At 45.3% G+C, this 26,638-nt stretch overlaps 1 protein-coding gene and 1 long non-coding RNA gene across 2 annotated transcripts in view; both read right to left on the bottom strand.

Moving 5' to 3' along the window:
- Positions 1 to 6,829: 6,829 nt before the first annotated feature.
- The window catches only part of SLCO3A1 (solute carrier organic anion transporter family member 3A1), a 122,974-nt gene continuing 103,165 nt past the window's right edge, over positions 6,830 to 26,638 (bottom strand). The window contains exons 5-10 of the mRNA XM_035335763.1: positions 23,228 to 23,392; positions 21,107 to 21,305; positions 20,034 to 20,172; positions 15,444 to 15,619; positions 12,371 to 12,435; positions 6,830 to 7,585 (exon numbers count right to left, since the gene is read on the bottom strand). Coding sequence (XP_035191654.1) covers positions 7,206 to 7,585; positions 12,371 to 12,435; positions 15,444 to 15,619; positions 20,034 to 20,172; positions 21,107 to 21,305; positions 23,228 to 23,392 — 1,124 coding nt within the window. The 3' untranslated portion in view covers positions 6,830 to 7,205. The remainder of the gene's footprint in view (positions 7,586 to 12,370; positions 12,436 to 15,443; positions 15,620 to 20,033; positions 20,173 to 21,106; positions 21,306 to 23,227; positions 23,393 to 26,638) is intronic.
- On the bottom strand, positions 7,721 to 11,362 carry LOC118172086. The gene is made up of 2 exons (XR_004753547.1): positions 9,453 to 11,362; positions 7,721 to 9,199 (listed from the first exon to the last, which is right to left on the bottom strand). It is a non-coding gene; the product is annotated as an uncharacterized LOC118172086 (long non-coding RNA).

Here is a 26,638-nt window from a genome sequence, read left to right as displayed (position 1 = left end):
CACAAATTAAGTTCCCAATATTCTTATCAGCCAAAAAATAAAAAAATAAAGGGAAAAAAAAAGCCCCTCAGTGTTTGCCAGAGCCACAGAGGGGCCAGCTGGTTGAGTTAACAGGATAACTTCTTTCCCAATCTGCTTTGAATTTTAAGCTCTCAAGTTTGCTCAGCTGTAGCTGCTGCTGAGGGATCTCAAGGGTGGAGAATAACTGGGTTACGCAGGCAGGGCATATGCTCCTGATCAGCCTCTGCATCAGGAAAACGAGCAAGGAGAAATCAGAACCATGGCGAGGTGGCTGGGCAGCGCTGCTGCTTCTGCCCACAGACCAGTCCGAGTAGAGCCGCTCTCCTCCTATGCCTTGAGGCTGCCCCACTCCCTCTGCTCTGGCTTTCACGTGGTGCTTGCTTCTTATCTATAGAGGGCATGAGGAATTTTAAAATGTCCTTATTGCAAACATTTCCCATCTAATGCCATTTACGTGCTTCTAGCTCACACGACCCCAAACGTCCCCATGCCTGGAATGTGATATAAGAGCATACAGCAGGGAAAAAAAAAAGAACAAAACATTTTGCAGACTGCATTTGACTCATATCAAAATCCTAACAAACAACATGTTTATTGTACTTTATTTACACGGTTGTCACGTATACTATAATACAGCACAGCGTTCCGTTTGCAGTGGTAGGCACTATGGGTTTTAGAAGGTCACAGCTCTTCCCCAGCTCCCATCCCAGCCTCCTCCCCACGGACGTTGTACCCCAGAGCAACGAGAGCTGCCTTTTGCTCATGATGCTGTGTGGTCCCAGCACTGTTACGTATTTTCACTAAGCCCTGCTCTGGGATGGCTCCTTCCCAGACGAGCAGGACGGGAGCTGCTTTCAGTGCTAACATGGAGTCTCCCAAACTCTGGGGGTCAGAGACCACCAGCAAACCCTAACAGTTGTCGGTGACAGTAATGTAGATCTGCATGATGAGGCGTTTAACTGAAAGCATCAAGAAGGCAATAATATGCAGTAGGACAGGGCCCAGACCTGTGAGCACAGCCTGTAGGCTGCATGCGCTCAGCAGAGCCCCGTTTTGGTCCCACTAAGGACTTTAGGAAAAGGGCTGTGATCCCGCAGGAGGGATCGCAACCCTCCGGGCTCACTGGAAGCATCACGGGCAGAGAACAGGGCTTGTTTCATTTCTTCCTTTCGGGTTCACGCTGTTGTGAAGCACCAAAAACATTGCACTTGGATGCAGTTTGCGCTGAAGGGTAAAAGCAGTGGTACTTGTGTGATGCCATACTGCAAAAGAAAAGGCTTTTGGAGGGCTAACAGATATATGAGTGGACGAGAAAAATGCCTTTCGCTGTCCTACCGACTGGCAGTTCAATTGGGAAGAACCAAGGTAAGTCGGGCCACATGCGACTTGTCAATTCCCAAGAGATTTCTGCTTCAGGTCGAAGAGCTGTGCAAACATTGTAAATAAAATTCCCACCACCTGCTTCACCTTAACACCAATTTGTTTTTGTCTGGGTTCATACTCTTCTCGTGTTTGCTCTCTGTAATTACTCAAATGAATGCATTAACCGGTAGGAACACTGCGAGAGGCAAAGAATTTCAAGCATCTGTGAGAGAATATTCCTGGAAAGTGAACCGGGAGCTGAAAGCCAGCACTTTGGCTGTCCTAGAGCTGTGCATGGCCAGCGGCGCTCTGCCCACTGGCATTGAGCAAGGCTCCTCTTACTCAATTTCTAAGCACATACTTCTGAACTAAACGTTTGCACTGATGAGAAAATTCCAGTCTTGGGAAGTGGGGATCAGAAATGTCCCCAGTGACTGCGATGTCCAGACAGAACAAACCAACTTGCATGAATTATAAGGAAGCTTTTTCAACCCCCCTCCTGACCACAGATTATATGCAGAAATGACCTTGCAAATACACTGGAGGCATTTTCTTGTTTTTCTCAGCAATTCACAAGGAGGAAATAAAAGGGAAAATTCATTTATGAAGTCGCTATAAATTATTTGCTGAGTTGGACTTGACAAGTTTCTTATTGCTTTTTGCCACGTGCAGACACCAACATCATGTAGAACAAGCCCAGCACTAGAAACTGTCAGGGTATCGCTAATCTTTTCCTTTCTAGGCTGTGATACTCTGCTCTGCTACAGTTAATTGGAAGAATTTGGGGAAAACACCACAAACTCATAGCATCTCTAAGCCCACAGCCCGGTAGTGCCATCGTTCCCTTCCTCCTTGGATCAACCTCAGCCCAAAGCGAAGCCTGACTCGTGCCAAAAGCTCCCTTCGCGTGGCTGCCCACCTCAATTAAGGGCTTCTCCTACCAGCTGATGGTGTCTTGGCTGCCTGGGGTGTGTGAGGTTGTGAGGACAGGAGGGCATCATGTTGGGAGGAAGGAATTTCTGGAGGCTCCTGAGCTGCTGCCACAAAGCAGGGAACTCACAGCAGTAACACGGGCTGTTGGGAGAGGTGAGCTCCCACTTAGGTAAGGAAAGAAAAAGCTCCTAATGGAAGTGAGAACAGGTCAATATTATTGCTTATACTCAGGGTGCTCAGCCCAGCACACGGAAAACCTACGAACTTGGCAGGAATTAATCAGATCTGGAGAGAGAGTAACAACAAACCTGCTTCTACCTGCAAAAGTTCACATACATGGGGGATAGATGAGCATGGCTGTGTCTAAATGCAGAGTGGAAATAAGTCTGGAAACCCCTGCGAACAAAGCTGTTATCACATCAGTCCATTGAAACATTTGCATATGTCTTTCAAACTGACAATTCCCTGCGTCACCTGCCAAGAATAAAACAAACATCACAGCAAGACTGTCCAAGCCTTAAGAAAACACAGGCCAACACAACCAGCTGTAAGAAAATTCACTTGACAGCAACAGCCATGGCTGACTCTGGGGCTAAAGCTTCACAGTGCTGGCAGCATTGGGGTTGTCTTGGGTTTGCTCCAGGGAGAAGCTGCTGGTCACTAGCTGCAGTTGCCTTTCTGTCTCCCTTTTTTACTCTTAGAGAATGTGTCAGACTGACACACAAAGGTGAACCCCCAGTACATTGCTTCCAACAGTTCTGATGAACAAAAACCAGCCAAGGATGCTACTTTAAACCCTGATGGGGATTGGAGGGGCTGGAAATTTCAATCATTCCCTTTATTATTTCTTTTGAGAAAAAAAAATGCTACGTGTCTTAGCCATTTGGAAATACTCCAATCACTTTCCAAATGTCTGCAGCCCGCCAGTTCAATTCTGAAGCAGCTAATTCCTTTCTGCATCTTTCCCTTTTCACCTTCCCATCAAGGTGAGACCCAGCTGAGATTAAAAATAGGAGCTCTGAGTAGCTCAGAGCATCTCACAGGGGCATGGCAGCATGAGGCCCTTCTTAGCTCCTTCAAACCCTTCAAATTCTAAGGAATGGGGGTTTAGATAATTCAAGTGACGGCCTTTTCATTCCCATTACGCATCCGAGATGTACTGGGCAAAGACAGAAAAATGTATGATTTCAACATGTATTAAAAAAAAAAGGTTCTGAAAATGCATCTTCTTGTTGAATGAGGCTGTAAAACAAGCAAGGAAACAACCCAAACAACAACAACAACAACAAACCACCAATGGAACGGATTCTAGTGTCATCTGCACCTATTTTAGACTGGGATTCCCTTCTGATTCGACTGGGGCAATTCCAATGTGGGATCTACGCAAGGGAAGGGTACCCCCAGTCTGAAGTCACGCGAGGCAACCAGGCAAACCTTAGAGACTGCTCAACCTCAAGCACATCAAATCTCCACCATCCCATTCCTTAGCAGACAGCCATGAAGAGAACACAGTGCTTGGAGACGTCAAAATAAAATTTCTGCTGAGACGGAGGCCTCAACAAAGCCCTGAATTTTAATGCCCCTGAATATGGAAAAGAATTTCTAACTCTAAATCTGCACTGCACGGTTCAGACCATGCCACTACTTCTGCTCCCAGGAATGGATGTTTTTCTAACCCCATCTTTGTTCCCAGGTGTCCCGCACATTAAGGCAGTTGCGGATGGAAGTGGAGAGCTTCCAGGCTAAGGCGCACACCGCGTTTTGGGAAGGAGGAGGACGTCTGAGACTCTCCACTTGTTATTCTAAAACAAAAATAGGGTTGCAGGCAAAACTGCTTTGTGGTTTTGAAATCAGAAAAGCAAGGAGGTTGGTGGGATGGATGAGGGTTCTGGTCTGCACATTTTCTTTAAAATAAAACTTTTATTTGAATCTGTACCAAAGCACTGACAGTAAAACCCTTCACGATGCAGGCATCTGATACATCCTTAAAAAAAGAGGGGGATGGGAAGAGAGCTTTTCAAAAGCCACATTATCAAAAGAAATAAAACAACAATCATGCAGGTATTTTAAGTTACAGCTTAAAAATAATAAAAGTAACCCCATTCAACTGCATCTCCCATACACATCACGAAAAGAGATTTTTTTTTTTTTTTTTTTAAAAAAAAAGGAAAAAAAATTGAAAGCATTAAGTGCTCTGGAATCCTGTTTCTGTAACTCCGGTCAAGGGGGACTTTTGACTGTACTGACAAACCACAGCTCTTGAACACGGGGAGTTTGTTTTGTATCATGCCAGCACGTCATTCTCCTTCACCTTGGACTTTCAGAGGGGAAGCGATGGAATTGTGGAAGGGGTTATAGAATTTCAAGCAGTCAGGCTCTGAGAAAGGCTCTGTTCTCCAACGTTTGTGTTCAAGTCTGAATGTGTGTGTATGGTATAAAATTATGAGCTAGCATTTGAAAAGACAGCAGTCTAAGTAATAAATTTCCAGAATGAAGAGAACTGTACAGAATGATTTCAGAGGCTTATACTTGACAATTATACATATTTTATGAGACAGTTATGCACCCTGTGCCTTTTTAAAATTCATTGTTTTATGGATGCAGTATCTCTTATTTTATCAGACAGGATATACTAAACAAATCTAATGGTCTAAAAAGCATCATTTACCGCCCAGCGTAACAATGGCACTGCATAGCTTTGTAACTTTTTTTTTCTTAAACTCCTTCATTAATCAAACGATCCTTAACATGGCTGAAAACCAAGAATCGAGTATCTGCAGTTACAGTATTTGTTTAGCATTTGGCACCATGGAGTTTATTTAATTCACCTTTTTTTTTTTTTTTTTTTTTCTCTTATTGTTGCTGAACATTTAATGCTGTGCATAAATTACAAACAAACTTGTAAATCAAACGGAAGCAGTCTGATACCCCACACCCATGTTTAAACGCCAAAACAAGAGCAAAGTCTGCTAAAAACAGTGCTGAACATGAGTAGCAAGTTATCAACTCCCCTGTAACCGTACCAGCTGTAGGGTGCCCACTGCCAGCAGTGGACAAGGACCTGAGGACGATCAGCCCATCCTCCAGCTGCATGGAAGCGATGTCCAGCATTCGGTTCAACATACCAGGTTACTTCTCTAAACATCTGCAAGTTCACAACAGCTTCAAAATATGAACAAAAAAGGCATTTTTTTTATTAAGATGCTAACCCTTAAAACCCTTCTGACATTTACTCCATTGGAAATGGGCCTGGTTTCCATTTCTGACTGGGGAAAACTCTTCAAACACAACCGCTTAGTATTGCTTCCCAACAGGAATGTTTTGGAAAAGAAAAATAAGCATGCAAAATAAGCCTGGCCCAATGCTTCTTGAAATCAGATGAAAGTTTTCCCTTGATTCTTTACAGTCTTGGCTAAGACTGCATTGCAAAGGCAAAGCCAAATCTGTTCTTGCATGGGTGCCTCTTGAGGATCTGAATGAAAAATTCAGAGGTGCTTAGTGCTGGCCAGCCTCTGCTCCCACAACCCAGCCTTCCACAGGAACACAATTTGCACATCTAAGGTCAAAATGTGGCCTCGAAGAGAGGAGATTATTCCACCTTTCTCACACGGCTTCCATTGAAGTGAGTGGCATTTCTCAGGTGAAAAAATATCAGTTGCGAGGATCAAGGTCAGTATTCCTTTCATCTTGTGTACACACACACACACACACACACACACGCTTTAAAGAAAACATCCACCACACCATTTCTAGATTGCAAATTATATATATATATCTTTAAAAACTGGAGAGAACATAAATAGTCTCTCCATATATATATATGTATTTACTGAGTCACATATAATATGAAAAAAACTATATTATGTAAATCATCATATTATCTATAATTTTCCAACCGACAATTTTTTTTTTATAGAGACACAGTGCATTCATTCTCTTTTTTAAAAACATATTATGTGTCTTCATTGGCTTGGTAGCATATTAGAATGAAGGCGTATGGATAAAAAACGCAGAGGATTAAACAAACCCCTTCAGTCATATTATTAAACAGAATCCTTCCCCGAACTAGCATAAATAAATCCACCCTATGGAAAAGTGTCAGCGATTTAAGGGTTAACATAGATTTGAAAATAACTTTAAAAAACCTTATCAGAGGACTATGCAGACAAATATTTGGAATTCATCCCCCTTTAAAAATGACAGCACGTTTGGCAAGTGTGAGCAAATGTCTCGAACTTTACTGGGTTTGACAGATCTGAGCACAGCTATTCACAGACACCCAAGAGCTGCGATCTGCGAATGTGCCTCAGCTGGAAGGACTCGGATACTCGGACAGCACTGCTAGCTACCTGGAAGGTTTCCAGCAGCTCTGAAGGTATTTATCGTGGACTCGTGGCTGGTGGCAGAGTGTGAGTGGTCGAACAACTCCAGCATCGTTCCCTCCTTGCCATCACAGCGTGCGCCGGGTTCGAACAGCCCGCCTAACCCCTCAGACCACGTCGTGGGAATAGCAGGGCTCCACACATCCCTGCCATTAACATCTGGCTTTCTCTGTGCCTCATGCCCAACCCTGTCCGTTTGCCGAGCTCTCCGATGAACCTCTGTGGACGCCCTTCGTCGATTCCCGTTTTGGAAGCCCGTACTGTCATCAAAGGGGCTGGTGCCCAGCCGCAGCAGCTCCCTGCTTTCTCCATCACCCTGCAGGATATCGCAAGTGATCCCATGAAAAGATGTTGTTCTCAAGAATCCTGACTGGGTTTGACTTTGAGAAAAAGACAAAAGTTTCCTGTGTTGCCATTGTTGCTTTGCAATTGTACTTCACTCTCACTCTCCTGTTTTTATTAAAAAGGACCCTTATATTATTAATATAGTTCACCCCTTCACAGTCACTATAAAACAGACTCCATATTTTCACACCACTCATGATCTTCAAGGTTATAGATAAATTTTGTCCTATGTGATTGGTTTTGGGGCACCGAGTCCCGCCCCAGATTGTCTAAGGTGAGAGTAGAGGCAAAAAACTCACTAGTGCTGAGCCCACCTTCATGGTTCTTGATGTATCTTTTATAGTTTTTCCTCAAGCACTGCCAGGTGGTTGTGTACAAGATGAATGCAAAAGACTTGAGGGCTATAGCGATACTAACGTACAGGTATCTATAGACCACGTTGTCATACAGTGCGCAGGCTCCTTGCTCGCCACAGAACGTGCTCCAGAACAGACACGTGGAGTCAATTCCAGCCCCAAAGATCAGGGGAGGTGGAATAAAACCTGTCAAAATAAGAGAGACAAATCATGCGTTAATGATCTTTACGATAAAGGGAGAGGACGTGATTGCAGTGAATGGAAAGAGAGGACACTTATCAAGGTTAATGGGCCCAGATGGAGCCTGCAATTCTCTCCCCCTTTTTTTTTTAGTTCTGAATCAACCTAAACAAAGGCTGTGGATACGAGTTTTTATTTTGGATTCATTATCTACGGAACAGACTCTTGCTGATATCCCAAACGCACGTAGGATTTTCTCAAGTTTAAGTGCCTTACATCAAGCTTCTGGTTTGAAGCTGGGTGGAGGAGTAAATGAAAGAGGAGGAGGATGGCCTTGTAGCTTGCTCTCTGTTTAGATTCTGGTAATCCTGCACTCTGGGATGCTCACTTGAAGGGTGTCACAGGATTCCAGAGTCTGAAATCAGCTGGGGCACTGAGATCTAGTTTTGGACCTTTCACTGGCAGAGGAGTAGGCTTTCCGCTGATCCAAAGAGAAGAAACAATGGCCTGTAATGCATGCCAATATTAAATACGAAAAGAAGGGAAATTTTCAGTGTGTCATTAAGTGAAACTTCACAGCAGGATTCTCCCAGAGCCACTGCAGCTAACAGCTGATGAGCATTTCTCCATTTGCAACAGAGCTGCAATCAAAAAGCAAGGCAATCACTCCAATCTCTGTTAACCAATAAGGGCGATGTTTTTTCTTCTCTACTTTTTCTCGTCTTACAGGGATACTGTAGAGCATCACATTACCCCATTTCACATTACCCCCACAGCGGTGAGGTTGTCCACATCCAGCTGTGTGCTTCCCAGCCGGCACGTGGACACCGAGCGTGCAGCACTCAGAAGAAAACGTGGATGCTCTAAATGTGGATGCTCTACGTAATGAAAAGCGTTTCTTTTCCTTCTGCTATATTTATGGGGGGAAAAAAAATCAGATGGAAAGTGGATTAACCTGCGGGAAAGGGGGTGGGGAACAAAACCAAAAAAAAAAAAAAAAACACAAACAAAACTTACTGCTGTGGGTTAAGACAGCAAGCAAAGGAGAAGAACACTGTGGGCACCATGTACTCTCCCAGATTGGGCCTTGACAGTATCACCCCATTTGTAGGTGCTGTGATGGCTGAGACTCTATAAATAAATGTGTAGGCAAACAGACACAAGGACTGCAGTTTTTAGACAGAAAAGTGCTTAATCTTGGATCTGGTTTCATCATTAACCTGGATTTCTAGGCTTAGATAAGATGCCTTCTTTCAGCTTGTCACGAACAAAATAGTGACATTCATGACATATCTCCTACAACTACAAATAAATTGGTTGTCTTCACTATTCCCTGTGGCAGGCTGAGATCTCTTTATTTTATTTTGATGACTAGAGCTCTGCAGGCTTTGTTTGATCTTCCTTATATGTTAATAAATGCAGGAAGGAAGAAAGGCTATATGGACTTCTGGTACTCTTTTTAACCAGTCATTAATAGCACAGATGTAGTAAATAAAAATAGACAATATAAAAGCAAGACGATCCTTTTGTTACAAACACGAGTTCCAGTCATCACATCTAAAACCTGGTTATGTTCTGGAAAAACAGTCAGTGCCAGCTCACTGTTCGTCATGTCAATGACTGGAAATTCCCGACTGAGCTGGGTCTGCGTTGAAGTTAAAAGATGTCTGCTTTTTAAACACGTGGACAACTGCACACTCCATCTAGCATTTAAAAATTCAGCCAGGCTCCTGCCAGGAACAAGCAAAGAGATTGTGCTGCTGAATGCAGCTTGTGTGTCTGGAGCTGCACTGGCTCTGGATGCCACCTCCCTAAGGGCTAACACACAGATGGGGCAGTGACCAAGGAAGCAGGAGCTGCATGCTTTCTGGACTAAGGGAAAGCAGCATGCAAATCATAATTTTGAGGTGTGAACCCATACTTATTTTAACACACTGAGAGATGCTGATGCAAAGCTTTGGAGGTGCACAGGCTGAACTCCAGAAATAGCTATCGCTCCCATCAGCTGCTTTCAGCTGGCTTTCCAGCTTTTCAAGGTAATTTGGCCTAGAAGTTGCTCCTTACAGGACTCTGAGGAAGGACCTGTTCCATTGAACTACAAAGCTGCTACGTGGACGCAGGCAGGTGTGGACACCTTTAAAAAAATACACAAAAAAAACTTTTTAGCAACCAGTGTTTCAGGTCATTTTCATCAGGGCATGAGACTCTCAGGAGTGACTTGGGGATTAGACCCTCTGAGGGATGGGAGTTGAGGGATCGCACTGTGGATAGGCAAGTCCTCTCAAGAGAAATTGCATTTTCTTCATGTTGGACGAAGACAGGCACACAACGTGGGCTCAGAGGAAAAAACAAAAGAAGTCTCCTGGTAAGCGGAGGCTATGCCAGGATGCACAGTTCAGAAAGGACGCATCCAGGATCTCTGCATGTGACTAAACTCTTTCACCACTCCAGACATGCCCAGTCAGTGCTGACAATCCCTGACACAATCAGGATGGAATTATCAAGGATATTAAGGATGTTTTGTCTCATGCTGTTTCCAAAAGCCATTTTTCAGTCTTAGACAGACCTGAACTGCCCATTTCCCATCTAGCTCAGAACTTCCCCAGCTACTGGAAACATTAAAGAGATTCCAGGTTTCTAGTTCTATCAGCCCTACCTCTCTATGCATGAGATATTATAGGGAAAGAACGTCCCTATCAGAGCTTCTTGTATAGCAGCTGCTGCTTTTGAAAACCTTTGACTCCAACTGCATCGCTTTACCCTCTTCCCTGAGAAACTGCAATAGCACTTCTATATGAAAACACTGTTACGCTGCTCTCTCTCAACAGAATTCCTGTGGAATAAGATAATACATCCAGAAGGATACTGGAAGAATTCAGTGGTGTTTCATGTTATCATAGTGAATATTAAAGAGATTCAATCATGCTTTACCTCTTATTGCAAAGTGTTGCAAAAATTTCTGCGATATATATTTCATGCAGAAACTGCAGAGCTGTAGAAAAAAAGCTACCCCTGGCTTACTGAAATCTATTAGCTATGATTGCACCTCTGGGTCTCATATCACCTATATTTAATACTCTCCTTTGGTTCAAGAAGCAGCTATTATCACTCTCTTCTTAAGTCAAAGCTTAAAGGTGAACTGGAAAGCTTTTAAAATAAATCAATAAAGCTAGTCTCAAACCTCTGATTGTTAAGGGCAAGATTTGGATATCATGGCTTACATTGAAAAGTATCTTTCTCTTCATTTTCTATATGGTCTAGCTACGTTGCTGGATATATTCTCTTATTTCAAGGGAATTCCTTAGTGACAGAGCAACATATAAAGATTTGAGTTTAAGTTCTTACTATGGCTTCTTTACTGGAAGAAACAAAAACAAAAACAAAAACAAAGACCTATTCATCTTTAATACATGCATCTGAGCCCAGTTTTAGTGGAATTCAAGATGCTGCTATCTCAGAAGGTTTATCTCTTTCAAAATGTAGAGAGAAGAGAGAAAACCTTCCCCCTTAAGTACTTTTTCATTTGGAAACAACAACCCACAGATCTCCTCCTTGCACACTTGCCTGCTGACACTCCACATTCAGCCAAAGGAGACAGGCCAAAACCTGAGAGCAGCACTGACAGCAAAGGAAAATACTGTCTTTGCGAGGCTTGAACCAGAGCCAGGCAAGTCAACCCAGAAACTTCCCTTTGACTTATCTGAGCTCTGGATAAGATTGATTGATGGAGCTTTTAGTATGACTGCAGCTACTTCAATAAAAGCAAGGAAAATCTAATTGGCTTTAATGTAAACTGGTCTGGGACCACCATTTCCCTTTAAGCTCACGGGACAAGGTGTTACCAAAATTAAGTAAATAAATGAAGTCACTTATTGAAGGCAATGTGTGTTACTGTGTGATTTTTGCTCCTCTACTTCCCAATGCCTTGCTACAGCCTAGAAGATGGCATTTTACTCTCCAGCTCATCCCTTTCAGAATGGGGGACCGTGCAGCGAAGGTACTGCCTGTGCCCTGCTGCGGAAGGCATGAAGTGTAACCCTAAAAAAAGCAAATTCCACCCCCAAAACATGAAGAAACCATGTATGTGAGACAGACCCAAACAACGATGTCATTAAGATGAATGAGCTGAAATACAAGAGCTTTAAAATAGAAGCCATCTCTTTAAAACGGGAAAAAAAATCCACCTAGAAATAAGCAGCAGATAAACAAAAGCCCAGTGTGTTCCTTTTAATTCACACATGAGAAACACATACTGGTCCAGAGGAATAGCTGCCTGCATTTTAATGGGATATTAACCCACAGGAGAGTACAAGGACTCAGCCTGTCTCATTTCACTGTTTTCTTTTCTGAGCGACCAGAAGGAAGGGACAAACACAGCATGTAACATAGGTCCTGTCCCTCAAATAAGGATAAAAATATACATTCCTCTACTTCAGCAATATGCAATACAGCAGTAATTTTGCAAGCTGCTGACATGTTAATAACAACTATAGAAGAGAACAGTCTGCATGGGAGCGTGGCAGGAATGGTCATTTCTCATGCAACAACACCACATTTTCTTCCATTAGCACAATCCAAATGGCAGGAAAGGCGCCTTTGGGACCCTTGATGCAACATCCTTCATAGGGAGGTAGGTCCTAGACCCCATTGCTTCAGACCCCACTCGTGACAACCACAGTGTCTGATGTGTAAGTTTGCACGAAGAAGAAATCAACTCTTGCATATTAAAAATTGTGTTTTCTGTGAGAGAGGAAACACAGGGGGAGGAAGACGAGAATTTTTTGTACCTACCTAGCAAACGGAGAAGCAGGAAAAGCACCCCCAAAGCATAAGACTTGAGTTCAGGGCTCACGGTTCTGTAGGGAGGAGAGAGGGAGAGAGTGAAATCGATTCTTATTGTTCTGCTTTGATTAACACACCCCATGGCGATTCTGTGCTGTCAGCCAGGATGCCACCACCACCTCTTCAAAAAGTCATTAATGGGGCTTTTCTTCTCCCTTTGCCTACAGCCTCAAAAGTAATTGCGTCGGTGGCCATGTGATGGGTTCAGGAATTTAGCAAAGTCATTAATAACAGCAGCTGATCTTCTTGTCGGATAGGGAAAAATGAAATTCCCATCCCAGTAAATCATCGTTTACAAACTCCACATCATTCTTTTAAGGCTCCATAGGCTGAGAAATGGTGGGAGAGAAAACCTATTTTTCTGAGGCTTCCCAGACTGCTAGGAATGAGAGGGGAAGGGTGGATGATGGACCAAAATGTTCGGTCAACCTGTTAAACCAAGCCTCCCAGTGATGACGTGCTCAAGAAGACTACTTTTCATTGAATTTGTTTTACACTGGGGAGACAACCATTGCCCTACCCTTTGCTATGAACAGAACCCGCTTTATCGCATTAGTATCAGCCTCCAAAGGTGCTTTAAAAAATAATTCATGGCTTTCCGAAGCGCTTAGCTCAAGGATCCTATTGGCTAAAGTTATCCTCTCGAGGTAGGCTCAGCAAAGCCTCTGGCATTTCAGAAATCATTAACTTGGTCTCAAGTCTTATAATAGCATTTTATGTCCCACGGTATACAAAGGCTTGGAAAGCAGACGGTGATCCCCACGTGATTGGGTTCGTCACACAGAGAAACGCTGAAGGCCTCGGCGGCCTCTTCCCTCAGCTCCTCACAGAGGCCTGCACTCAGCCCTGCCAGCGATGCCCATGGGGGCACGGGCACTCCTCCCTATAAATATATCAGAAGGGAATCAGACAACACCCATAAAATAGCTAGAAAAGCAAGAGGTTTTAAATTAAGAGAAGACCGTTCTGATCTGACACGTTACAGGCCATGTAACGTGGTATCAGGACTCCTGCACGAAGCCTATAACCTCTGGCTCTGTTTCAGCAGTTTTCAGGCAGACATCCAGGCTTGATATAAAGACCTGAAGGTGTGAAGTATTTACCCTTGGAAAAATGTTTGAGTGGTTAAACAGCTTGGCTCAAATAGGGTCTACAGTAGCATGGGAAATGAAGGAAACAGAAAGAGTATAAAAGATTATTTTATGGAAAAAATAGATTATAATTTGAAAAATTCACCAGGTGTTTTTTAATCATTGGTGGTATCTGTCCACCTTTCTGTATTTAAGTCAAAGTCGATCCCCATACCTTAGCGTGAAGTATAATTTGTCACCTGGAAACATCTCATTTTCTTGACCACAGCAATGAACTAATGACTTTGCTAGACAAGACATCTCTTTTGTGGACTCTGAAGGGAGGGCAAACAAATTTCACAAGTGCTGAAATTCTTCAGAATATGGACTTGCCCTGATTTCTAGCCACGTGGCACCTACTTCTCTTTGGATGCTGGGTGAACAATACCAGAAGTCCTTGAGAGGCATAAGGAAAATCTCTTTTTATTTTTACTCCCCATTGCAACCCTCCAGCCAGTCCCTAACCCCCCTAGTGGCTCAATTCTAGAGACTCAGCTCCAAGGCAATCAGTTACAGCTGATCAAAGTGTTTTCTGGCTCAAACTTCAGTTCTTGCCCTGTGACCATCTCAGGCACATGCCCGGGTGCACAAAAGCTACCAGTCCCAGTGCAACTCTTGCTTGGCTGGTGAGGGGAGTTTGTTTTTAAATTAAACACGGGAAGTGAATGATGCTGTTGTCACTGCCAGAGACACCAGGGATACATGCCAACACTTCCTTTTAGCAATGCCTTATCCAAGATGGCATTTGCAAGAGAACATGTGGTGGGATATAGTGAGCAGCTCTTTCCCATGCATCTTAGCAGCACCAAAACTCTGAAGGGAGTGTAGCTACTAATTTGGAAGGGTGAGTTGTTTATTTATCTGTGCTGAGAGCTAAGTATTTTTAATGCTCCCTTCCCTTCTTGTATTCCTCTTCCTTGCTGGTGATTGGCCTGTCTCATTTGAAGTCGACACAAAGACAACTTCATTCAGGATCCTACAGGTGCTGGCAGCTCCCTCGAACAAGAACCCTTCAAACTTCAAATTACTTTTGCCACAATATTTATCATGAGAAATTTGATTTCCCTTTAGCTACTGTAGATGCAAGAGAGAAAAGAACTAGTAGATGGAATACCTCATTTTGTATCCTGCAGGGAGACATGCCCTCACAGAGCTGTTCTGTCCAAGATCCACTCAAGAGTGTGCCTCTAATACAGACCTTATTGATTGGGTTTTATTGGAATTTTCCAGGCTGCAGAATGATCTGCTATTTATGCCTCTGGTTATTATTCTCACTAAGTGACAGCCTCTGGATAAACGTGGGCTTAGATATATACTTGTATCATAGGGTGAAGTGTTCCGTGTGTCTGGAAATAACACAGGGTCGGTTATCTGACTAAGCTACTTCAACTATTCACATTGGCTCAGCCCCGAGATGTCCTTCATACTTTTAAGTTCCTTCTGGTTTTGGACCTGGTCCAGGGTGAGAGAAGTCAAACCCCAGCCAAGTGGGTATTAACCAATGCTCACCTTTGCCACAGTCTGGTATTTTTCCATCATTTCTAAGATCTCCAGGCCATCTCCAACAGTATCTCAGCCATTACATGCTGAGACCACGGGGCTGCAGTTCTGCCACTTTGCTGCTGCAGCTGTAATATCCCTCCTGCCTGGACTGGAAGCTGCACTTCTGCATTTCCTTTCTTTTCTTGGTTTGCAAGCCCAGCTCCTCCTCACTCCCTTTTTACCAACACTGTACACAAGCGATTCCTTTATTCCCTTCAGCCACGACAGGGATGAACCAGGTGCTGTGAGCAGTACCCCATGAGCCCCGGCCCCATCCCCACCCCGAGAGCAGCCCCCCAGTGGCCGCAGCCCCCAGGCAGCCCCCCAGTTCCTTCTGGCATTGGCCTTACCTGATGAGTATGATAACTGAGGGCGTCTGCGCCATGGCCCCGATCATGCTGCAAACGCACATCACGCAGAGGAATGTCAAGAAGGCCTCTTCGCAGCCGGGACTGGGGCATTTTCCAGGAACAACGGTGGCATTTTCGGCAGGGACCGAGCTGAGGCATGAACAGCCGCTGAGGTTCTGTGGTGGAACACAGGGGTTCAGGGAAAGCAAGAGCTGTGGTCCCCAGCACCTGCCCTCTGCGGTAAGGGCTGCCAACAGCCACTCGGAAAGCTCTCATGGTCAATTAAGTCACTCCTAAGGGCTTATCTGAGGGGTGCTTGGAAAGGATTCCCAAGCATGTCAGCTCTGATGCATGTGACCAGCAAGGAAACGTCCCTCAGCTTGTTTCTTTTCTCCTGCTCCTTTCAAGTCTCTCCCATAAATGTCACGGTGACAAAATTATTGCCAAGTTATGCTCCTTCGGAGGAGAATAAAGAAACGATCTGTGTCCACGAGACACAAAAGATCCCCAAATTATGGTTCTAATTACTTTCTTCTTTACCTTTGTGTTTGTGGCTCTTGCAGTTAAACCGAAGTACGTTAAAACCAGGTAAATCCACAGCCCCGTTCCTGGCTATGGGACCAGTGCCTGATTCCAGCACCCTGGGTATCAGGAGGAAGACACCCATGGCAGGTGCTGCAGACCACCAAGAGCTGACTATTGTGGTGTGGCAGCATGGACACTGCTGGACTCGAGTGCACTACAGGGCTAATAAATGGTTCACAGGAATTTGTGTTGAGCTAAAAGCTGAAGTCAGGCAAGATAAACTATCAATATGCGATCAGAAGAAGAGCGAAACGTCTGCATTTCTCTTTGATGTCTCCAGCAAGTGCAAGATGTGAAAAGAAGCTTTGTTTGCCAGTCACAGATTTAGTTTGTTTTTTTTCCTTATTTTCTAGCTTGCCCTCCTGAATTTGTGAGTGGGGGATGTCAATGCAATTAAAGCGCACAATACTACCAAGAAATCCCTTAATGAATACAGAACGAAACGATCATAAATGATTCATGTCTTGTCTTCGTAGGGTTGCTGGGTTTGCAGGTCACATGTTTGTAAGAGGAGTAATGCCGTAAGTAAAACATACTGAAAAACAGCTTCGTCTCCTCCCCTTCCCTCTACCACATTCAAGCAGAAATTCCTTTGCTTTTCTACTGGGGTCCCCTTAGGACTGTACAAAAGCACACTTTCTGGTTCACTACCTCTAAAGTTAAGGATCCATGGGGACGCTACTCTAGCCTTTCTGACACCAATCTCTTTCTTCTTGCATAGGAGTCAAATGATTTTCTTCCACATAAGTGCACAGAGGGCAAGACAGACTGCAGTGCAGAACTCCAGGATCACGGGAGTTGACATGCAGGTGCCTTTCTGGCTGGCAAGCAATCATTAACATAACAAATTCCTGTGCTGTGAGAAGCTGCCACCTGAAGGCTTTGAGATGGTGACAATTAGCACAACTGCAGTGGTGTTTGCACAGCAGTAACAGTGCAGTAATTCATAACTCCTGGCTCTTATTGCTGTACATTGTTGGTATCCAACCAGCCAGGACACGGCCCGGTAGGTTAAACCACATCTAAATACATACCTGTACTGAAAAATTTTGGGATAAAACTTCTACTGTGGCAAACGTGCAAAACTGGCTGCTTATTTCTGCTTATTTCTAATGGGCTCTCATCAAAGAGGAGAAAGTGCCTGTTCCTGGCAATGGCGGGGCAGATTCTCCTCCCGTTGGTGTGGTTTTATACCCGGTACAACAAACCATGCAGCAGGTCCCCACCTTACACCCACAAACTTTGCCCCTCCATCTGCTTTCCCAACCACCTTGCACCAAGGTGCTATCCCAAAGCAATGTGAGTATTTTGTACCAGCTACATCCACTCGCTTAGTGCTGTGCCTCAGCCTTACTTGGGAGATCTTTGATCTTTTATTACTGACATGTGATACAACTCACAGACATCAAACCCAGGAAACATCAAAGATGGACTTTTACTTTTGCCCCGTGGCAAGGCAACTTTTGGTTACCCATGCCAAATCGCTACAGATTCCCTTGTTTGCAACCCCACCACCATTCAACCACACATTTATTTTCCACCGCCTAGCAGCTTGCACACCCTGATTTTTTTGTGTGCGTGTGAAGCTGCACAGGCACAGAGTTTGCACTTTCAAGAGCATCCCAAGTTTGGTGTAATTATCTACACAAATTACCCATGATTTTAATTATCTATTTTTTTTTAAACCTTGGCTCTGACAGGAGAGGGACAAGCTGGTCCTTCGCTGCAAAGCCCTGAGATGCCAGCAATGTAATGTCGGGCTGGAATTCACGCACCTCCCGCCAAAAGAGAGATTAAGAAAAGCAATGGCACAAAACAAACAAGATGTACGGTCAAAGGCTTTGCATGCATGGGTCACTTGCGGGAATGGCTCAAAAGGGATTTTCCTGTGGATGCCAGAGCTCTGCCTATCAGCCCCAGTACTCCTCAAGCTTTTTGGAAAGGTGCACCCCTGCAACCAGCTCGATAAGACAGCACAAACGAGAAAGAAAAAAGCTAACTGAGCTACACACTGCTTTTAGAAATTGTTCACAGAGGGAAAATGTAGAGAGGCAGTCAGAATCATCCAACGCAGTAAAGTTAAATAAAGCATTCAGAGAATTTTATGTCCCAGTAAAAAGCAACCCTTGGCTCATCACGAGCATATAACACTCACAAGAACCTCTAGACAGGTCATTACCTGGATTATGGGTTTAAAACCTGGTTTGGAAATTTGGCTTTGCCTCAGGGCCATGACATGGCCAAACTGGTCCATAATTCTTGATAATGCCCTTTCCAGAGAATGCTATTGCTTCACCAATTTGTATTCAAAACATTACTGCAAGAAACCGCACAACCCAAAGCATCAAAAAGAACCCCAGGATGATGATGAATAGACAAAATAAGAAAGAATGAGTGAGTAAGAGAGAGGGGAAGGGAGAGAGAGGTTCTTGCTCAGAGGTTTGCTCTCATGGAGCGTGAGGTCAGGCAGCTGCTCGCTGAATGGAGGGAGATGAATTTCATTCCTGCGCTCCTTCCAGAGGAGGCTGAGGTTTGCACCGAGTCGCACAGCGAGGCGGTCGCTCCTGCACGCCAGACACGAACAACACTGGTTGTACTCTTGCTAAGGGCATGGTGAACTGGTGAGACGCTACTCTGTGTGCTCTGTACAAGCTGGCCTCTTGTCAAAACACTCACGTTGCTGCCCGAAGTGCTGGCTTGTCTCTTGTCGAGAGGTTGAGGGCAGGAAGTAATGTCTTTGCATGTACCACGGCCCAGGCCACACGCTCCTGGAGTCCCTTCTGGGTTTGCTAAGAGCACCTTGAATCCGTGGCAGTTTCCTTTTTTTCAAAGGGCCGCCTGCATCTTTGAGGCTGGAGTGGGAATTCGGGAGAGAAGAGGTTTCAGCAAGATGAGCTGGCTCCCGGGTCATCTGTACCGCGAGTCTGCGCTTGTTAGCAGTGAGCTTGTGCCTCCACTGCCTGGTGCTTGCAGGCAGTTTGTCTCTTCAGGGAGGGAAGGCAGGTTTGATGTCTTCTCAAAAAGGAAGGATGAAACCACAGAGGGATAGCTGCACGTGGTGAGCGCTGATGTCCCTGCAGCTGCAAACGGTCACCGCGACTGGGCTCACCTCCCTCAGGCTCCCCACAACACGGCAGTGGTCACTGTGCCTGGCACAGCCCCAGCCCCAGCCAGGGAGCAGAGACAGCAGAAACCCTGCAAATTCCCCCCCATGGGAGCGACAGGCCTTCATTTGCAGTGTAACCCAGCAGGCATTAGCATTTCAGCAGCAAAAAAATGGAAAAGCAGACTTTTAAGAATTCCACATCTTTACACAGAGATGGCTTGGTCTTTAAGAGTTTTCTAAAGGAATAAACCCTTAGAAATGGAGAACTGAAAAATGCAGAATGTCTTTAGATGGAGTCTCTGTTCTCCTGACAACTGTTCTTGCCATTGCCTCAGAGAAAAGGAGTGAAAGAGAGAAGCAAGAGGAGTAGAAGGAAATCTTAAACAGGGATGAATAAAATCAGGATTTGGTCATATGTGTCTAGGAACCAGACTCGGGGAAAAAAGCAAGAGGAAAAGTAGAAAGGACTGGGCAGGGTGAACATTGCCAGGTGGAGATCTAAGGAGACAGGAGCAGCAGGAGAAAATAGAAGCTTTCCCCACTGTTTGAGCTTGCAAGTTCTTGCAGAAGATTGGGATTCTGTCAATGCACAAACACGCAGATTTCCTCTTGTGTTCCCCTGCTTCAGTGCTGAGAAGAAAGACTGGAAGAGGGGGATGACAAGGAGAATGAAGGGAAAACCCATCCAGCTTTCAGAGTGCCCCTGGCACACTGCTGCCAGAGCCAGCGGGCATTTAAGCAACGGAGTGAGAAACATCCATGGCTCAGGACCAGAGACTTGGGGGTTTAACCACTGCTGACTGTACATGAGTGACTCTACCAGATATGCACTACTTTCCCTCACCTACTCTCACAGGGTCATTCCTACAGGTGAGAGATACCAAGGAAAGGCTGCTTACCGTGCTGCTGCAGCCAGCAAAGCAGGCAGACAAGTAGGTGACCCCATCTGCACCACAGACTGGAGTGAAGGAATCAGTTTGGCATTCACAGTTGTTATTGCAGGGGGAATATGGGTCCAGAGATGAGGTTGGAGTTGAGCTGTAACAGCAGCAGAAATAGAAATTAACAGGTAGTATAATGATATCAGCCAGCTCTTCCAATCAGTGCTGCACAAAGATGGATTCGAAGGGGGGGGTCAGTTCAGGCAAACAAATTACAAAAAGCAGTGGGCAGGCTATCTGGGTCCCAGCTTGAGGAAATCCAGGCTACAACCTCTCCTGAGGACAGAAATGCCTTGGTCACCATCCCTCTGCAATAGGAAATCTAATGTGAAACTTGGACTGTCTTGGCTTCTCAATGAGCAGCCCCTAGGAGACCCAAAGACATGCCTGGAGAGGTTGCTCTGTGTTTTTCTGGAGCAGTGAACAGCTGAGAGCCAGAAGTTTTCATCTTCATAAATGTCAATACTGCATACTGAGGAGAACCAGAAAAGAAAACAGGGAATAACTCTCCAAGTCCTTTGAATGCTACAGTGAACTGGGTGGCTCATTACTTCCATCAAAATGGGTCTGGAGCCATTCATGCTCTCTCCACCATATCCAAATTTCCATGTGTCTAAAACCTGGTTCTACAAATTCCCCCCAGGCACTCCAATAAACACACAAAGCAGTGTTATGTCCCTCACTGCCAGGAGAAACCAGATGGTGTGGTGGACCGAACGCTATGTAGGTGGCCATAGGTTCAGAATTGGGTCTGGCACCTTTGATTCAATTTGGCTGATTTTAGTAAAGCTCATTTGTCAGCTGCAGGCGCTCAGCTCTCACATGTGGTATGAAGAGCCCCCAGAGTGAGCATTATTTGACACGGCCCTCTTTAAACTGCTTGCTCTATATGGTTGCCTGTGGGCCAGCACTGCCTGAAGGCTGCTCAACGAGGACCATAATGTGGCACTTACTAAATTGGTAAGGCTGAGAGAGATCTGCCCTTTGTTGGCTGGATGGAGGGGAGACCCTGAAACTCTCTGGGGACTTACTTGTTTCCATAGGGAACAGTAACCCCTGCCACGGGTCCCGTGTCGCATCCCAGGAACAGGAAAGACACGTAGCAAGCTGTGGACACCAGGTTCACCAGCATGGCCATCCTGATGGCTCCCAGAGCAGAGAGGCTGAGCTTCTTCACCAAGAGGCCACCCAGGAATATGCCAAGACATGCACATGGAATTGCTGTCATTCCTGCAAGGGAAAAAAACAGTTAGCAGCAAGTGCAGGTACGGGTCAGTGAACCACACTGTTACAGGCTTGTATTTCTAGCAGACAGATCTGTATGTTATCACTGGGAAACCTTCTAATGGTCAACTACCGGAGCTGGTATTTACTCACTCAGGCATGTTCTTCTTAGCAGTCATCAGTCGGAAGGCACAGAAACGCTGACACCTGGCAGCGACTGAGGTAGAGCCCATTTGGGATGGCAGACCAACTCACTGACCACCAGCCCGCTCCTCTCCTCGCCTCAGGCACTGCACAATTATATCTGTGCTTTTTTCTCCAGCCTTGTTTTAGGACACAAACTGGGGCTGCTCAACACACAGGAATGCATACAAACAGGTAAGCTGGAGGAGCCACGATCTTCTTCCAGTTCTCATCCATATTTTAGGAGGATGCCAAAATGGCCAAGGCTGGTCCATCCTAACCTAACCAACAGCATTGTTAACGCTTTGTGTGACAGCTGGCAGCCAGAGAAGTCACAAATATTCTGAGGTGTCTGGAAGCTTTGGGTGAACCCCACTTGGTATACTTCAAAGCAGTCTGATTTTCAGAGATTAGGCAATAGCTGCATTTGAAAATGTTAAGCTTCCCTTATGGAATCTCCTTAAACTGAGAGATGCAAAATCACTGCCAGAAGTGACTCACTTTCCAGGCACAGAAAGGCATTATCACACTGAACGTGTCTGGGTTCACTTTAATCCCTTTGCTGCCAGTTGCACTCCAAACCTCACCTTCCCAAGCTAAGCTCAGAAGTGCATCCAAATCCTCACATTTCTGGACTCCCACGAAAGCCACCTGGGAAATCTGGCAGCAACGCTGCTTACATTAAACAAGTTGGTGTGAGGACGGTGGAAGTATCAAACTCTCCTTTCCCCCTGCTTGGTCAGAGGCAGGACATGCTCTGGCTCACGGCGGTTCCTCTTTGCTGGCCAGCCAGCTGGACACACACGCTGACCGGCCAGACACCCTCCTTCAAACAGCACAGTGGTTGTCCTTCTTCCATTGGGCCAATATTGAAGTTGCTTTCCTTTGCCAAGCCTTTAATTTTCAGGAAAATTACAAGAACCCGACATCTCTGAGACCTCTGCCCTTCCGTAAGACCCATTAAAATCCACCAGCAAGTTTTGCATCGCTGGTGGAGGCAAGATTGACTGCAGGAGGTTGTTTCTCTTGGAAAGTTGGGCCCAAACCAGAAGATATCAATGAGTTCGATGGGAAAATAAGTAACTGTCAGGAGAGCAGCTTGCAAGTTTTTTATCTCGATAGTAATATTCATCCATTTCATGATGTCCCAGTTTTTGACAGGTCACTGCCAGTGCCCATCTGGCGAGCTGTGGGTGCAGATCAGCCAAGATCAACTCGCAGATATTTCAGATGGGTGCTGCTGAGAGAATGGCTGTCACAAACAAATTGCTAGACTGCTTGGAAATGAGCAGCAGGAGAAAATAAATGAAGATCCTGCCTATGCATGAGTATCCTGACAGATAATGAATGAATGTTGAGAAACGAAGAGTATATGGGAAACAGCAGCAGCATAGCATAGTCAGAGGGAAGGGGTTTTTGAAGCTGTTTCAGCTGATGATTGCAGTCCTCTCATTTCCAGCACAAGAGGAAAGGAGGGGACTAGCAAGAGAAATTGGAGGAATCTGGGACACCTGAACCAGGATATAAGTAGTTAGATGGGCAGCCCTGCAGCTTGGCAGGTAATTGTGCCAGTGGCCCAGCTTGGTTAGGATTTCTGCTGAACTTCAGGCCCATCTTGTCTTTGGACGTCGGGCAAGTTACTTTCTGAGCAGCCTTATCAGTGAGCCTGGCTGCTGCTACCAGTCACGCTGAATATTTCAGTGCTTTTGGATGCTGGTGGCTCAGCGGTCCCTGTGGTTACTCACCCAGCAGCTGGTTGGCAGATGAGGTGGTGAGGTTGAACTGCTGCTCCAGGTACTTTCCCAGGAAGGCGGCAAAGCCCGCCACCACGGCAATCTCCATGCAGGCTGCCAGGATGATGCAGGTGAAGACAGGATTGGAGAGCAAGTGCTTTGTTACTTTGGGGATCACTAGAAGAGAGGAAAAAGGGAGGGATGTTATCGTGCAGGCTCTGCTCGAGGTGCTGAAGGTACCTTGCTACTCTCCTGAGGACAAACTCATGGTATTAGGACTAAATTTCCACTCTGCACAGACAAGCCGGTTGAAAAGTAGCAATGACAGAACAAAATGAAACAAACTCCACAGTATCATCTAAAGATTCAGTATCAGGAGGTGCAAAGAGAAGTCATCTGTCATTATTCTTAAAGGTTACAGATGATTTTGAAGGATCAATGTTTTCCAGTATTGCTTTTGTTTCCCCTGTAGAGAGGTCAGTCAAAGCCTGGTATTCTCTTTTTCCTTCGCCTCTCCTTACCTGCTCCCCACGAACAATACCGAGCCACCTGACAAGTGCCATGAGTACTGTACTTAGCACCCTGCATTCTTTCAAGCTTTCAGAAACAAGTTAATCCAAACTCACATTTGGCCCTTCCTTTTCCTGCCATCCAGATTTGCCTCATTTTAATTCCTGCCTAACACTGGCTCACACGCCAAGGGACATCTTCTTGCACCACATTTGGGTGCAAGCTGAAATTCTCTTCTCTGGCCCAGGGGCACTCATGAGCATGGAGGATCCCACACCTAGGACAGGCACGTTAGCCTGTATGTTCCCATAAACCTGAGCTTGAGCAGCTGAATGACACCTTGTGCATAGACCCTAGCAGCCTCGGTGGCTGCAGGGGTAGCAGGGGATGTGCTGAGCTCCCGCTGTGTAACACACACACACCTGCTTTACTTTCATGATCCCGTGCTCCTCCCTCCCGCATCATTAGTGTCCTGAGTCCTCTTCTCTAAGCCCGTCTCTATTTCTGATAAGGAAACACAAGTTACCTTACAAAGGGAAATTTAGCTAATGAATCAGATAGCACATTTTCTACTTCAGTGAACATTTTAATTATTGCCGAGATAACACAGCTTGAAGGGGATAGCATCGCGGTACAGGAGAGAGCCTTGCTTTGTCTCAGTACCTGATGACTAATTTCTCCCTGAATTAAATGTGAAAATCATTAAGTTTGAAAATTACCCTGCTGAAGTGTAGTGAAGCCTCAATGGGCCCCTATTTGCATTTTGAAAATCCATTCCCCACCCACCTCTGGTGTACCAGGGTCTGGCAGATGACAGATTTCTCTGGTGTGGCTTCTATTTTCCCTTAGGGCTTTTTTTGGTGTGAAATCTAATTGCATTGGCCTCAGCAAGAAAATGCACAGCTCTTTGTCAAGGCTCTGCTTGGGTCCCCACAGTTCTTTCTTTGGGAGAAAAAAAAAGGTTATAATTAGGTTTGATCTAACCTTTCTAGAAGGGACCACTCCACAGTTTATGGTCTCTTTACATCACAAATGTTTTTTCATGCTGTATAAAATTCTTGCTTCCTGAGGATTTGCTGAACATAATGAAGGTGCAGCAGGCACAGCACTTTTTAGTGGGAAAGGACTTAAGAAAACAAAACAAAAAATTACAGGGAGGAAGAAGTCTGGGAGATTCATATGTGGACAGATCTCAGAAGCTACCTGCTGCCTCCTTCAGTTCTTTGGAGGCCACCCACAGAACTTCCCCTCCTTGCCAGGAAAAGAAGGGAAAATGTAAAGGTGGACTTGGCAGAGCTGAGCACGGAAAGCCATATTTAAGGTATTACTGCCTGTTGTGCCTCTGGAGTTCAATCTGTACAAGATGAATGGATTCCTTGAGATGTAGCTTTGTGCCAATTCAAATGTAAAGACACAGAGGTCTCTCCGTAACTTCACCCACCAAATAAGAACAATGACAGCCTGTCTTTTGCAAGATGGAGTTAAAGATCACGGACATTTATTGCTGAAGGTTGCATGGCCAGTACCAAATCATCACGCATTACAAAGTGAAAACCCATCCCTCATACATGATAGAGGAGAGGAAGGCTTTTGCAGTCACTGCAGCATCTCACACAAGGGAGGAGGCTGCTGTGACCGCCTTGCCTGGCAGTGCTGGGCTACAAGTCCCATCACTTCATCAATGGTCATCCTCTCTGTGCATCTGGGCGTGAGGTTTCTGGGACAGAGTCTGTCCTTAACTGCACGTCTGACCAGTGTACACTGCAACGGGGCTCTGTACCGGCTATGTAATAGGGTATAATACTTATCTGTCTCAGTTCTTGGGTTGAAATACCTCTGGGAACAGGATTAAAAGTCAGCAGTGAAGTTTAAAAACCTCTCCATAGACTGGAGTGATGTGCATTCAGCTGTCTAGCATATGGTGCCGGGTAGGAAAGGGGAAAGGAAGATGTCTGATGGGGGACAGGAAAGCCCCAGGAGCACAAGAGCTGAGTGTGGTGCTCCTTCCCTGGAGCTGATTCCAGTGGAAGTCATGATAAACGTTACCTTGCGCCTTGCTGACTCAATCAGGATTTAGACGTGTTCTCCAGCCCAGGTTAGCCGTATGCTTCGTAGCTGCATTTTGGAGCTATAAATCTGATGTTGATGTCCACTCATCGAATGGAAAAAGGGGAAGGACTTTGCAATTCAAAATAGTCTCCAAAGTCTTAATAGAGAACCTGCTAGCTGTATCAGACAAGGCACAGGCAGACTCACCCTCCCATGGTCAGAAGGACCAGCTCATTTAACATCCTCATCCCAACGCGCCCGATACGTTACAGAAACGATACACTGAGAAGTAACTTCATCACCCTCTCTTCCTTGCTCAAAGCCCAACACTTGCAGCAATGGTTATAGGATTGTTCAGGTTAGAAGGGACCTAGGAGGATGCCTGACAGTGCTCTGACACCACTGCTAATCCCTCACCTTCACACCTTTTACCAGACTCAGCGACACCAAGCCAACCACCAGCAGTTCGAGCTGAGGTTTATCGAGCATCCCCTCCTGCTGACGGGCCAGCTGTGGGTGACAGACCATGGGCTCGATGAGCAAATGCACTTATGTACACCAAGTAGCTTTGATTTGTCACTAAACATCGGGGAGTACCGGGGATAATTGGCAACCTCATTACATGAGGTTTAACTACTCTCCAGAAACGACAAACTATAATCATCATGTTGGTGCTTGAAATGAATTGTTTGGAGCATTACAATCACCAAGGCCCCTTTTTCCAGTTGGAGCACCCTACAGAGACATGTTTTCAATTTGCAGTAAAGATGAGGAACACAGAAAGCAAAGTAATAAATTAGAGGGAGGTTTACAGCCCAGTCCACCTAGGACAGTGCGATGGGAGAAAGACGGAATTTAGCATTG

This window comes from Oxyura jamaicensis, chromosome 10, assembly GCF_011077185.1.
Source record: "Oxyura jamaicensis isolate SHBP4307 breed ruddy duck chromosome 10, BPBGC_Ojam_1.0, whole genome shotgun sequence".
NCBI lineage: Eukaryota > Metazoa > Chordata > Aves > Anseriformes > Anatidae > Oxyura > Oxyura jamaicensis.
This window is presented reverse-complemented; position numbering and strand designations above follow the sequence as displayed.